Source organism: Colossoma macropomum, unplaced genomic scaffold, assembly GCF_904425465.1.
Source record: "Colossoma macropomum unplaced genomic scaffold, Colossoma_macropomum, whole genome shotgun sequence".
Lineage (NCBI taxonomy): Eukaryota > Metazoa > Chordata > Actinopteri > Characiformes > Serrasalmidae > Colossoma > Colossoma macropomum.
In genome coordinates, this window is record NW_023494791.1 from 46,924,317 (window position 1) to 46,936,585 (window position 12,269).

The 12,269-nt window shown below is 41.2% G+C and overlaps 1 protein-coding gene across 1 annotated transcript in view; it reads left to right on the forward strand.

Annotated features, from left to right (window-relative positions):
- Positions 1–12,269, forward strand: part of pdss2 (prenyl (decaprenyl) diphosphate synthase, subunit 2) — a 66,256-nt gene that overhangs the window by 30,234 nt on the left and 23,753 nt on the right. The window contains exon 4 of the mRNA XM_036575204.1: positions 1,505–1,703. Within this exon, the coding sequence (XP_036431097.1) occupies positions 1,505–1,703 (199 nt within the window). The remainder of the gene's footprint in view (positions 1–1,504; positions 1,704–12,269) is intronic.

Here is a 12,269-nt window from a genome sequence, read left to right on the forward strand (position 1 = left end):
GTTACTCTACTGTTATAAATTATTCTTACAGTAGTTTAACTGAGTATAACTATAGACTTTAACCATTTAACTGTCAAATTTGCATTACATTCTAATGCAGCAGATGCTTATTCACTGAGGTTAGCCCATCTGCCCACTGGCCTCTGTTGTAGTGTAATAGTTGCAAAATTATTGTCTGTAAAATTCCACAAATGCAGGAAATAAAAATTAGGTTGAATACAGTTTTTTCAGACTGTGAAGGATCTTTTGAATGACAATCTTCAATCTATCCTCCTTCTGGAAAGCGCTGGATGCATATGTCCTGTAGATCACTTGATCTGGACAGTCGCTTGAACACACCGGCCAGAAGTGCTTTGTGGCCTGCATTTCTGATGCAGGCTGCGTTGTGAATCGCTGCTGTGGACAATAGGTGTGATTAATCAGAAAGAAATCAGAAAGCGCTGCATTGAGAAATAGCGATTAATGACAACACGCATCCGAGCATCTAATGTGTAATTACACTGCTACGTTTAACCCTCATACTCGCAGACATACACCACCCGACAGAATCATCTCATTAGGGCCTCTTTTTCTTTTTTTCCCACTGGAGGACGGCTAAGTGGTCATCAGCGGTGGCCGATCGGCCAAGGCGAGAGTGTGTTGGTGTGTGTGAATGGACACGGGGCTGATTAAGGCCCTGAAACTGCCAAATCAACACGAGATTACAGCTTCTGGCCCCGGGTGTTTGCAGGGGCATGGATGATTTCCCCTCTCCTGTCTGATGAAGAGGAGCTGATGTGCTTTGTCTCTGCTTTAGCTTGAACTCCTATTGAATTTTGTCAGGCTGCACAGAATTCTGTTGGGCTGCAGAGGGACTCGGGCTGAATTTTGTTGGGTTCGGACAGAATTTGGTTGTGCTGCAGTTGGGTTTGGACAGAATTTTGTCGAGTTTGGACAGAATTTTGTTTGGACAGAATGTTGTTGGGCTACATTTGGGTTTGGACTGAATTTTATTGAGTTACGGTTGGGCTTGGACAGAATTCTGTCGGGTTTGGACAAAATTTTGTTGCTACAGTCGGGTTTGGACAGAATTTTGTTGGGTTCAGACAGAATTTTGTCGAGCTGCAGTCAAGATCGGACAGATTTTTAGCTACATTTGGGCTTGGACAGAATTTTGTCGAGTTTGGGCAGAATTTTGTCGCCTCGGTCGAATTCAGACGGAATTTTATTTGGACAGAATGTTGTTGGGCTACATTTGGGTTTGGACTGAATTTTGTTGAGTTACTGTTGGGCTTGGACAGAATTTTGTTGGGTTTGGACAGAATTGTGTCGAATTCAGACAGAATTTAGTTGGGCTGCAGTCAGTTTTGGACAGAAGTTGGTTTCTGTCCTTAACGCTGTGGGTTGAACTATTGTGACATGATTGAGTTTGCTTCAACATTTCAGCCCTCATTAAAGCTGTAACAACAGATCTCTCTCTCTCTCTCTCTCTCTCTCTCTCTCTCTCTCTCTCTCTCTCTCTCAGTCAGCGTAACCTGGCCGAGATCACAGAGCTGATCCACACGGCGTTCCTGGTGCATCGTGGGATTGTGAATCTGAAGGACTGGACGTATTCAGACGGGCCACTCAAGGACATGCAGTTTGGGAACAAAATGGCCGTCCTGAGTGGGGACTTCCTGTTGGCGAACGCCTGCACGGGATTGGCTCAGCTCAACAACACCAAGGTATCTCAGTCCGCACTGAAGAGAGGCTTCAGGAGTCACACAGAGTGTTGATGTACAGACCCAAGAGGGAGGTCAGGGAGGTCAATCAAACCAAAAGCTGATATTAAACACACTATAAAATGGTCATAAAAATTAGGCCAAAAAGCAGTGCGTCAGTCCAGGATGTCACATTATGCACTAAATGAGTAAAAATCAGCTCATTTTATTGTAATATAATTAATCAGAATAGCTTATCGCTCCTGTGGAAACTAAACCTCGTATCTCCAAGTTCGTTCTTTTTCAGTTTTTGAAAAATATTTATTTTTTTATTTAAAAAAGCCAAAATGACTTGGATAAAAATCAGGCTACATTGACTCACATTAAAAGTTTCAAATGTTTTTTCCTTCTGCTGAAAAGTTCTAATTTTGGAGATACGAGGTTTTGTTCCGACAGCAGTGATGTCTAAATTATGCAGCTGTAACATCTGTCAGACCTTTAAGATCAGATGGAACTGGTATGAGCTGATACTCCACATTAAATTGATCTGTATTGGGACGTTAATCGTGATAGTGGATTTAGTCTGAGGTCACCGGTATCAGTATTTTAATGACGTTACCGTGAGAAATCCCTGCTGGGGGCTTTGTAAGCGATGAGTGAACGGTCCTGATTGTGATATTGATTATTGGGTTGTGCTCCTCTTTAGGGAGTAAGGTCAGTGGAGGTTATCAGTAGACCAGTTGAGTGTATTGATAAGCGTACTGTTGGTGTTTAGTGTTGGGATAAACAGCACTTACCGCCGCTGTGTGTATGCGTACGAGTCAGACCACGACCGACTGATTTAATCAACAAATCAATACTGAACCCACAGAGCAGCACCTGCATACGCTCGGAGAGAAACACACACACACGGCACAGTCTGGGCCAGATGTAGTAAATCTTTGGTGTCAGTCGAATTCTGCCCATGTTTTATCATCAGTTATCAGGGACTTCCTGTTAGAAAACGCCTGCACGGGATTGGCTCAGCTGTTGGCGTACAGACACGAGAGGGAACTTTTTAACCATTTTTCACAGAAACTTTTAAAAAGTAGTGGTGCTGAGTGATTATATGACAATTACAGGGAAAACTGCATTGATTAGAGCCAGCGTGTCAAACACAAGGCCTGCAGGCCAGATCAGGCCCACGACACAATCCCATCCCATCCAGCCCGCAAAAGTATTTTCATTTTCTGTTAATATTAGCCTGTTTCACAAAACGCTAAACTACAGTCCCCAGCATGCACTGCAACGTAATGTGCTCCGACTCTCCTACCCCAACAAGAATCTATGGGACAGCGGTTACTCGTCTTACACAATTCCACACATTTCCACACCAGTCATATCACCAAACATACTAACTGCATTTCAGCTGCAGTTCAACCAGTATAAACACTTAAGCTCAGCTCAGCAGCTCAGAAACTGAGCCCAAGTCTTAATGAACCTGCAGCAAAGAGAAGGTGCCAGGTGTCGAGTTCAAGCAGATAGGCAGGTTTAAAAGACTGAGCTCCTGGGGACGTTTACGTTTTGAATATTTCAAGTATTCATGTAATATTTCGAGGTGCCTTTTAGTTTATATAAAATACAAAAGTTTTTGCGTATTTTGAATAAATAGTGGCCAGTTTGAACGACACCGTTTTAGGGCCGCTGTTAATAAAAATAAAAAAGTAGACTTCGAGAATAAAGTCGTAATATTTCGAGAATAAAGTCGTAATATTTCGAGAATAAAGTCGTAATATTTTGAGAAAAAAGGTCTTAATATTTTGAGAAAAAAAGTTGTAATACTTCGAGAAAAAAGTCATAGAATTACAACATTAAAGGGAGGGTTATGACTTTATTCTTGAAATATTAAAAGTTTGCACCATTTATACACCCCATTTTCCAAAACCAGCTAGTATTGTAGAGCAGAAATTCTAATTCCACTGTTTACAGCAGTTTCACTGCTCAGTGTGTCATTAAGTAGTTCTGAGCGATATACTGATATTGGTGTTAATAAACAGTATTGATTTTTAATTGTAGTGTTTTAGGTATTGCTTAATGAAAGCTTGGTTAACTGGAGTGTATACAGTTTACTGGGTGATTCACATTGATTTGGAAATAACATAAAACTAAATAAATTAAATGTAAGTAGCTGATTTAATCAACACTCAGTGCTGAACTCGCAGAGCAGCACCTACACGCCTTAGAGGAGAAACACACACACACACACACACACGTGGCACCCTCTGGGCCAGAAGTACTAAACCTGCAGTTTTAGACAGGTTATTGGGACTGAAAGATTAATGGTTTAGATCAGGGGTGTCAAACTCAGCCACTAAAAGGGCCATATTAAAAATCTATTTCATTTAATTAATCAGTTTATTTTATTTTTGCTTAACGTTTTGTCATGACCCCAACTGGCTAGTGTTTGTTCAAAATATGCCAAAACTACAACGGCAACAAATAGGCCCTGAATACTGTTGACAGCAGTAGACTGCATCAGCTGCAGATCACTGTTACACCTCTTTAAATGTCCTTAATGTACAGTAGGTTTTTAAAACTGCCCATTCGCTTGAACTGGACACCTGCCATCTCTTTTTTGTTTGTTTTGTCTTTGTGGCTCTGTCCCATAGATCGTTGTTGGGGAGGGGGTGGGACCACATTTACATTGCAGTGCATGCTGGGAATTGTAGTGCAGCTCATGGTGAAATGGGCTAACATGAATAGAAAATTAAAATAATCTTGCGGGCCGAATAGGATTGAGCCGCTTGATTGAGAGCCTGATTTGGCCTGTCAGCTCCTAAACTGACCCACATGCGCAAAAGAACAGAGCGTCACGCTGCTTCACGGCTCATCCAGAGGTAAACAATCACGACCGCCAACGAACGCCAGTCACTCCCAGAGGATCAGCTTCATCTTCACCAGCATCACAGGAGCCATCATGAAGCTTCACTGACTGACAGCTGGGCTCATCACCCAGAATGTGTTGGAGCCGTAAAAAGGGCGCGGTCACTTCTTTGGTTCACGTCCTCGGATTCTTTAAACTCTGCTTTCAGACTTTTAACTGTTCTTTGACGCTGCAGCCTCGTTCTCCTGCGGCCGCGTTCGGACATGTCTTTAGAAATCTCTTCAAACACGGAGGGTTTTAGATGAGTCTCTTCTAATTTTTGTACAGAAATATCGCCCCACATGTTAATAAGGTCTCAGCAGCGCAAAATTATGATGAATGTTGAGTTGGATTGACGTAAAAGTCGCATGAATTCCGATCTGGCTGTTGAGACGATTTACATTAAGATATGCAGAACATATTTACAGTACAAACCTTGTCAGTGAACTATGAGGGCAAAAACAAAATAATCGTTCATTAATCGTGATCGAGGTAAAATATTCAATTAATTGTGATATTGATTTGAGGTCATATCGCCCAGCACTACAGTAATGCCTTAACAAATTTAAGGAAGTTAATAATCATTTTTATTTATATAGCACTTTTCATGCCGGTGGCAGCTCAAAGTGCTTTACAGACAGGAGACAAAGCTTAACAGTAATACAAGACATTATAAGTATTAATTTAGAATCATATAAGAAAATGCCACAGATCAAAGCTTTCAGAGTACTGAACTGCAGTATGAATAAGTAATGAACTTTCCATACTTTGTGCTTCTCTACACTAAAGACAGCAGGTAGTTGGATGGAATTAGATGTAAGAAACTACAGTTAAATTAAATGCACACATGCACGCTCACTCTATAGGACAGGGCTTTAACTCAGAGAGAACAGGTCCACATACACGATGAGCACACGGACACTCACACATGGAGGTCTCTGCTGTTGTGGGTGTGTGTGTGAGAGAGATGCCCTCCTGTGCTGATTTGGTGAAGGAGCATATGTCTAAACCACCCCTCATTAAACTCCCTCATTATCCAACAGCACACAGACACTCTCTGCCCAAACACCCACACAGCTAATCCTGCACCTCAGGAGCCGTCAGGGTTAAACGTCTGTTACTGCGCCTGCTATAATCGGTTATAACACCCTGAATAGTGCAGACTGAGTTATTCTAGGAGGGGAAATGAATTTTCCTTGCTTTTTTGACATAAAAGAGTTTGATGTCACATGTTCAAAATAAACCAATCACTCTCCAGCCTATACAGTCCATATATGGAAACTGAGCTGTAAAAGCAGCCCAATTTAATTAATTAACCTGCTTTGAAAACCCAATGTAATGTTCTTTATTTTATTATTCTGCTTGTAATTTTCACCATTTTCAAGCTAGAACCACAGGATCGTAGAGCCTATTCAGCAGTGGTCGCCAAGTCTGGACCTGGAGATCCACCTTCCTGCAAAATCTAGTTCCCACCACAGTGTGCCACACCTGCTCCAGCTAATTAACTTCTTCTGAAGTCCTTGATTGGCTGGATCAGATGTGTTAGTGTGCGGTAAGACGAGGGGCGGCCTGTTACACATAGGTTGGAACTAACCTCCACGGGATAGTGGATCTCCAGGAAGAGGGTTGGTGACCACTGCTATACAGGAATCGTGCACTTGTGCTTTAGTAACCGGTCACTCACATGGTTTTCATTCAGCGTTCGTTCAAACGCAAAACTGCCACAAATGGCATTTCAAACTCTGCTCCTCATAGACGTTGGATACAGACTTGCTAGCACATATATCCATACATCTTTTAAGCCGTGTATCCTTCTGGTGCTGGAGCCTATCCCAGCGCTCATTGGACGGACAGGTCGCCAGTCCATCACAGGGCAGATACACAGACATACACATTCACACCTGGGGGCTATTTAGCATCTCCAGTCGGATTAAAGGCATTGTTTTGGACCGTGGGAGGAAACTGGAGCACCTGGAGGAAACCCACGCAGACACGGGGAAACATGCGAACTACCCACTGCGCCGTCATGACGCCACTGGCTCACATATGCTCATATATAGTTGTGGTAGGGGTGACATGGTGTGTGTGTGTGTGTGTGTGTATATATATATATATATATGTCGCTGTTATTGGGACAAAACCTCGTATCTTCAAAATGATAACTTTGTACAGCTTTGAATGTGAATTGATTACAGTGATTATTTCATCCTCTCTTCTGTTGAAAATCAACATGCCTGAAGCCCCGCCCACACCCTATTGGCTGATGCATGGATATGTCAGTCACTGCGCTACTCAGGGCGGCGACAGCAGTCCAGAGCATATATATTTGTACATACACTGCTGTCGGAACAAAACCTCGTATCTCCAAAATAAGAACTTTACAGGAAAAGGAAGAACACACTGTACTTTTAATGTAAGTCAATGGAACCAGACTTCCAAGTAATTTTAGGCCATTTCTTTTGGTCCATTCATCATGAAATTTGCACATAATGTAAAAGGTAACTGACATTTTCATTTGACAGCAGGGATATGTGTGTGTGTGTGTGTGTGTGTGTGTATATATATATATATATATATATATATATATATATATATATATATATATATATATATACACATATATATATATACATATATACATATATACAGCCTAGCAGGAATGGAAGGATTCACCCGACAGTGGCTCCTGGGTATTTAGAGGTTAAGCAGCAACCCCAGTGGAACTGTATAAAATTGTAACACAAACGTTGCAAAATTACAACATCTATATGTTATATCTGCTATATTTTTATGAGATAATGTTAGCTACCTCCAAATATTACAACTAGGGCTGAGCTGAACAGCATTTCACATTGTTATTTTAGTACGTTCAGCGATTCTCACTGTTATTTTGAAACGAATACTCGATTATACGTTTTCAAAATACTTAAATCCCTTTATTTATTTATTTATTTATTTATTTTTGGATTAGTGAAAGCAGAACTAAGGGGTTGAGCTTCCCAGCATTCTTAGCAGTTTTGTATTCTGTGTATGGGCAGAGCCGGTTCATGAGGAGCCTGGCCACTTCCTATTTCCCCCGTTATATCAGAAAAGTGACTGCAAAACAGCAGAAGGCGCCCGCGAGCGAGTCCTCAATGAATGGGGGTGAATGGAGCTCAACGGCTAAAAACAAAGTTAAAATAGTTTCTAATCACTGAACCAGAACTTTCCTTAGTTTTAGAGAGTAGAAGGATGGATTTCCCCAAAAAAAACAAAGAAAACTCCCCTGTATGTTTCCTTTTTTCTACAGTAAACAGGTTTTGGGCAGCCGGACGCTAACATTACTGCTACTGAGTGCTGATTGGTTGGCATTACTGCTACTGAGTGTTGATTGTCATGAATATTCATGAGGCGCTGTGTTAAACTCCTATAACTCAAGTTTAAAAGTATTTAAAAATATGAGAGGTGTTAAAATGTTTTTGTGCTGTTCTGTGTTCATGAAATTAATCTATTATTATACATTAAATATGTTTGAGCATTTATAAACTATGATTTTGCTCAAATGCTCCATCTTAACCCATTCATTTTGGACTCACTCAGGAGCGCCCTCTAGTGTTTGAGAAATCTGGAAAACATTACAGAGTGGGAATGCTCCTCTCTACAAGTTCTCTGGTATTGGCTCTTATTTAGTTGTCCATGTATAAGACCATTAAAATCTTAAATTGTTGATTTTCTTCAAGTTACAGTGTTGCGTTCATTATAATACTAAAACTAGAAACATTAACGCAACATCTGTGTTTTATTGGTAGGATTTTCACTGACTGTAATATCAGCCAGTTTCATCTGCCAGTTGATATATAAGACCCTGATTATAAGTCATACTGCAGTCTCAATATATAGAAATATATATAGATAATCATTAAATGATATTTTGCCCACATTGCGCAGCTCTAATTCTCTCACGCTCTCTCACACTCTTTACCCACACACACACACACACACACACACACACACACACACACACACACACACACACACACACACATATGTGAACACACACACACTCTGTGCGCGCGGCAGCAGGCAGTATGCTGACAGGTTCTGTCACCAAGTGGAGCTGTAGAATGTGCCTCTCCCCGTGGATGAAAATAACCCCGTTTCCTTCTGCTTTGCTTTAGCCGTAACTATACAACACAAACACACGCACACAGATATTAATGAGAAGGGTCAGCCTCGGGTCAGAGAGAGAACCAGAAAGCCCTGAGCTGCTTCTGCTGCGGATGAGCTTGTGTGTTGTAACCGAGTGCGTGTTATTAGCAGAGTTGTTAATGTTAGCAGTGGAGCTGTCAGGAATTCTGACACCGATATCAGGTGTGGTTTCACAGAAAGTTAAACACACTCATCAGTATCTGAAAGCCAAATGATTATTAGTTTGAAAACAAAAAAATAAGTGCTTTACAGCTTAATTAACGTGTCTGTTTTGTTTAATATGTTTATATCACAGGAACTACAAGGCTAATGTTGCTAACAAGCACTAGAAGTCAATAGTCACCCAAATCTTTTCTATAGAGACATCTCCAAAACTTCTCTCAGCGGACTATAACTAAAAAAATAATAGAAGTTTATAGCCACAAATTAGCATTGTGCTAACTGCATGTTTAAATCATCACTTGCCTCAAACTGTGTGAAGTTGTACAGAAACTTACAGGCTCAGATTTCTTCACAGTGATGCTGATAGGAACCAGGGGTTGCAGCCTCTAATAGCCTCGCTTATGTGGTTTCTGACACTGTCTGTCTGACTATATATATACATATATATACGCACACCAATCAGCCATAACACTAAAACCACCTCCTTGTTTCTACACTCACTGTCCATTTTATCAGCTCCACTGACCATAAAGGAGCACTCTGTAGTTCTACAGTCTGTAGTTCTACAGACTGTAGTCCATCTGTTTCTCTGATACTTTGTTAGCCCCCTTTTACCCTGTTCTTCAGTGGTCAGGACCCCCATGGACCCTCACAGAGCAGGTACTATTTGAGTGGTGGGTCATTCTCAGCACCGCAGTAACTGACGTGGAGGTGGTGTGTTAGTGTGTGTTGCACTGGTCTGAGTGGATCAGACACAGCAGTGCTGCTGGAGTTTTTAAACACCTCAGTGTCGCTGCTGGACTGAGAGCCAAAAACCTCCAGCCAACAGCGTCCAGCGTCCTGACCACTGATGAAGGACTAGAGGATGACCATCACAAACTGTGCAGCAGCAGATGAGCTATCGTCTCTGACTTTACATCTACAAGGTGGACTGACAAGGTAGGAGTGTCTAATAGAATGTCTAACACACCACCACCACATCAGTGTTACTGCAGTGCTGAGAATGATCCACCACCCAAATAATAACTTCTCTGTGGAGGTCCATGGGGGTCCTGACCATTGAAGAACAGGCTAATGCTATGTCTATTTATAAAGAATATATATATATATATATATATATATATATATATATATATATATATATATATATATATTCATGCCTTAGTTTCATGTCAGCATTCTGAGCTCTGAAATGTGCAGATTCCAGTGTCAATAATGAGCCGTTCTGTCGTTCTGCTTGCGATTTAATTTTACACCTCATAGGCTGAACTGGCGGCGAGGCTTTATTTTTTCTTCATTTACAGCGATGATATCACTCCAGTTAGATGTTATGTTTCAAATGTGCAGAAACATTAGCCTCTCTCTGAGTCTCTCTCCGCGTCCCAGAGCTCTGTGGAGGAAACCGAGGGCCAAATTCCCCCCAAAAAGCAGTGTGACTAACTCCACCGTGATCTGTGCTGATTGTGGCTTCGCCTGCGGCTGATTGGCTGAGACAGTCTGCATTCAGGAGACTTCGTCAGTTCTGTTCAGCAGCACTTTAAGGTCTCGACTTATAGGGAAGGGTTTGGTGAAATTTTCGGTTTCCACCCTTAATGCATTCAGTCAGCCGAGACGTTTGGGGTCTGAAGTTTGCTTCTTCAGCTCCAGAGCAAAACTAGTGTACGGACAAAGTTCAGCTTCAGCTTGGCTGTTACTGCTGCGTTTAGCTGTGCAACTTACAGTTAATATAGCTAATATGTAAGGAGTCACGCTAATCTGTGGAGTGTAAGCTTCCGGTGCTCACTACATGAGCCTCCTAACTCCAGAGTAAAACTAAGACTTCACACTAAACGTCTCGGCTGATTGACGTTTGGGATAAGGTCCGTCAGTAAAGCACATTGTTGTGGGTTGAGATCGATGCAGGTGGTTATATTATTCTAACATGAAAGCTTGTGAGCGAGTGCTGCTGCTGTTTTTCATAGATGAAAGCAGAAAAAGACGTGTGAGGTTTAATTGACTCAGTCGCTGTGATGTTGTGCCTTTACAGAGGGATTGTACAGCTTTGAATGTGAATTGATTACAGTGATTATTTTATCCTCTCTTCTGTTGAAAATCAACATGCCTGAAGCCCCGCCCACACCGCATCCTAGTGGCTGATGCATGGATATGTCAGTCACCGCGCTACTCAGGGCGGCGACAGCAGTGCAGAGCGTATATATTTATATATACACTGCTGTCGGAACAAAACCTCGTATCTCCAACATAAGAACTTTACAGGAGAGGGAAAAAACACACTGTACTTTTAATGTAAGTCAATGGAACCAGAATATTTTTCCAAGTAATTTTAGGCCGTTTTTTTTGGTCCATTCATCATGAAATTTACACACAATGTAAAGAACAACAGGCTTTTTCAAATTGCCAAAAACTGAAAAATGACAAAAAAAAGGAGATGCAAGGTTTTGTTCCGACAGCAGCGATATGTGTGTGTGTGTGTGTAAATATAATGGTCACATTCATTAACCAGAAGCAGTCATTTCTATTAAGCAGAGTCAGGATGTGTCGAAAGCAAACAATTGACCCCCCTCCAAACATTAAAGGGGACACATCTTCCCTCCTCACCTCTATAAATCTACCCCTGTGGTGTCTGTCTGTCTGTCAACAATCTGTTCTCGTTAAAATTATTGTCAAGAAGTGCATTTTTTTAGAGATCAACGTGTCTTAAAGGGGGAATTTCTGTCATTTTTTAAACATTTCTGCGTAATTAAACCAAAATCGAAATACAAACAGAGTCAGAGTGGTTTGGTGTGAAACGCTCCACTCTACAGAAACTTACAGAGTCAGAATTGTTCACGGTGGTGGTGACGCCTGAAGAGTCTGGCTCCTGTCACCACCACTGTGAACAGCAATGTAAAGCTATTACATGAAATGGTTCTAATCACTTTTCATGATGACTAAGGTTTGTTTTATGATAGTTTTGAGATAGAAGATTAAAGATTTTGGCCTAAAACATCCTTTTTGAATCTTTTCATAACAGACAGGTACATGCAGGACGTCCTAAGGCAAAATAGCACCTAAAGAAAACTTATTATTTCAGATTTTCCACTATTTTCCATCATCAACACTCCATATAAACTCAGAAGACTCGTGTAGGTTCACTGGTGTTTTTGGATAGTAAATAAAATGTCTATATTTGTGTTGTAGTCATGGCGACCCCTGGTTCCTATCACCACCACTGTAAAGACATCTAAATTAAGTTTCTCTGAAATGAACCATTTTACATCAAGCCATGCAAACCACTGAATTATACAGGGCATTTGAAATATTGATTGAATTCCATTCTAAGAGGGAAAAGGTGTACA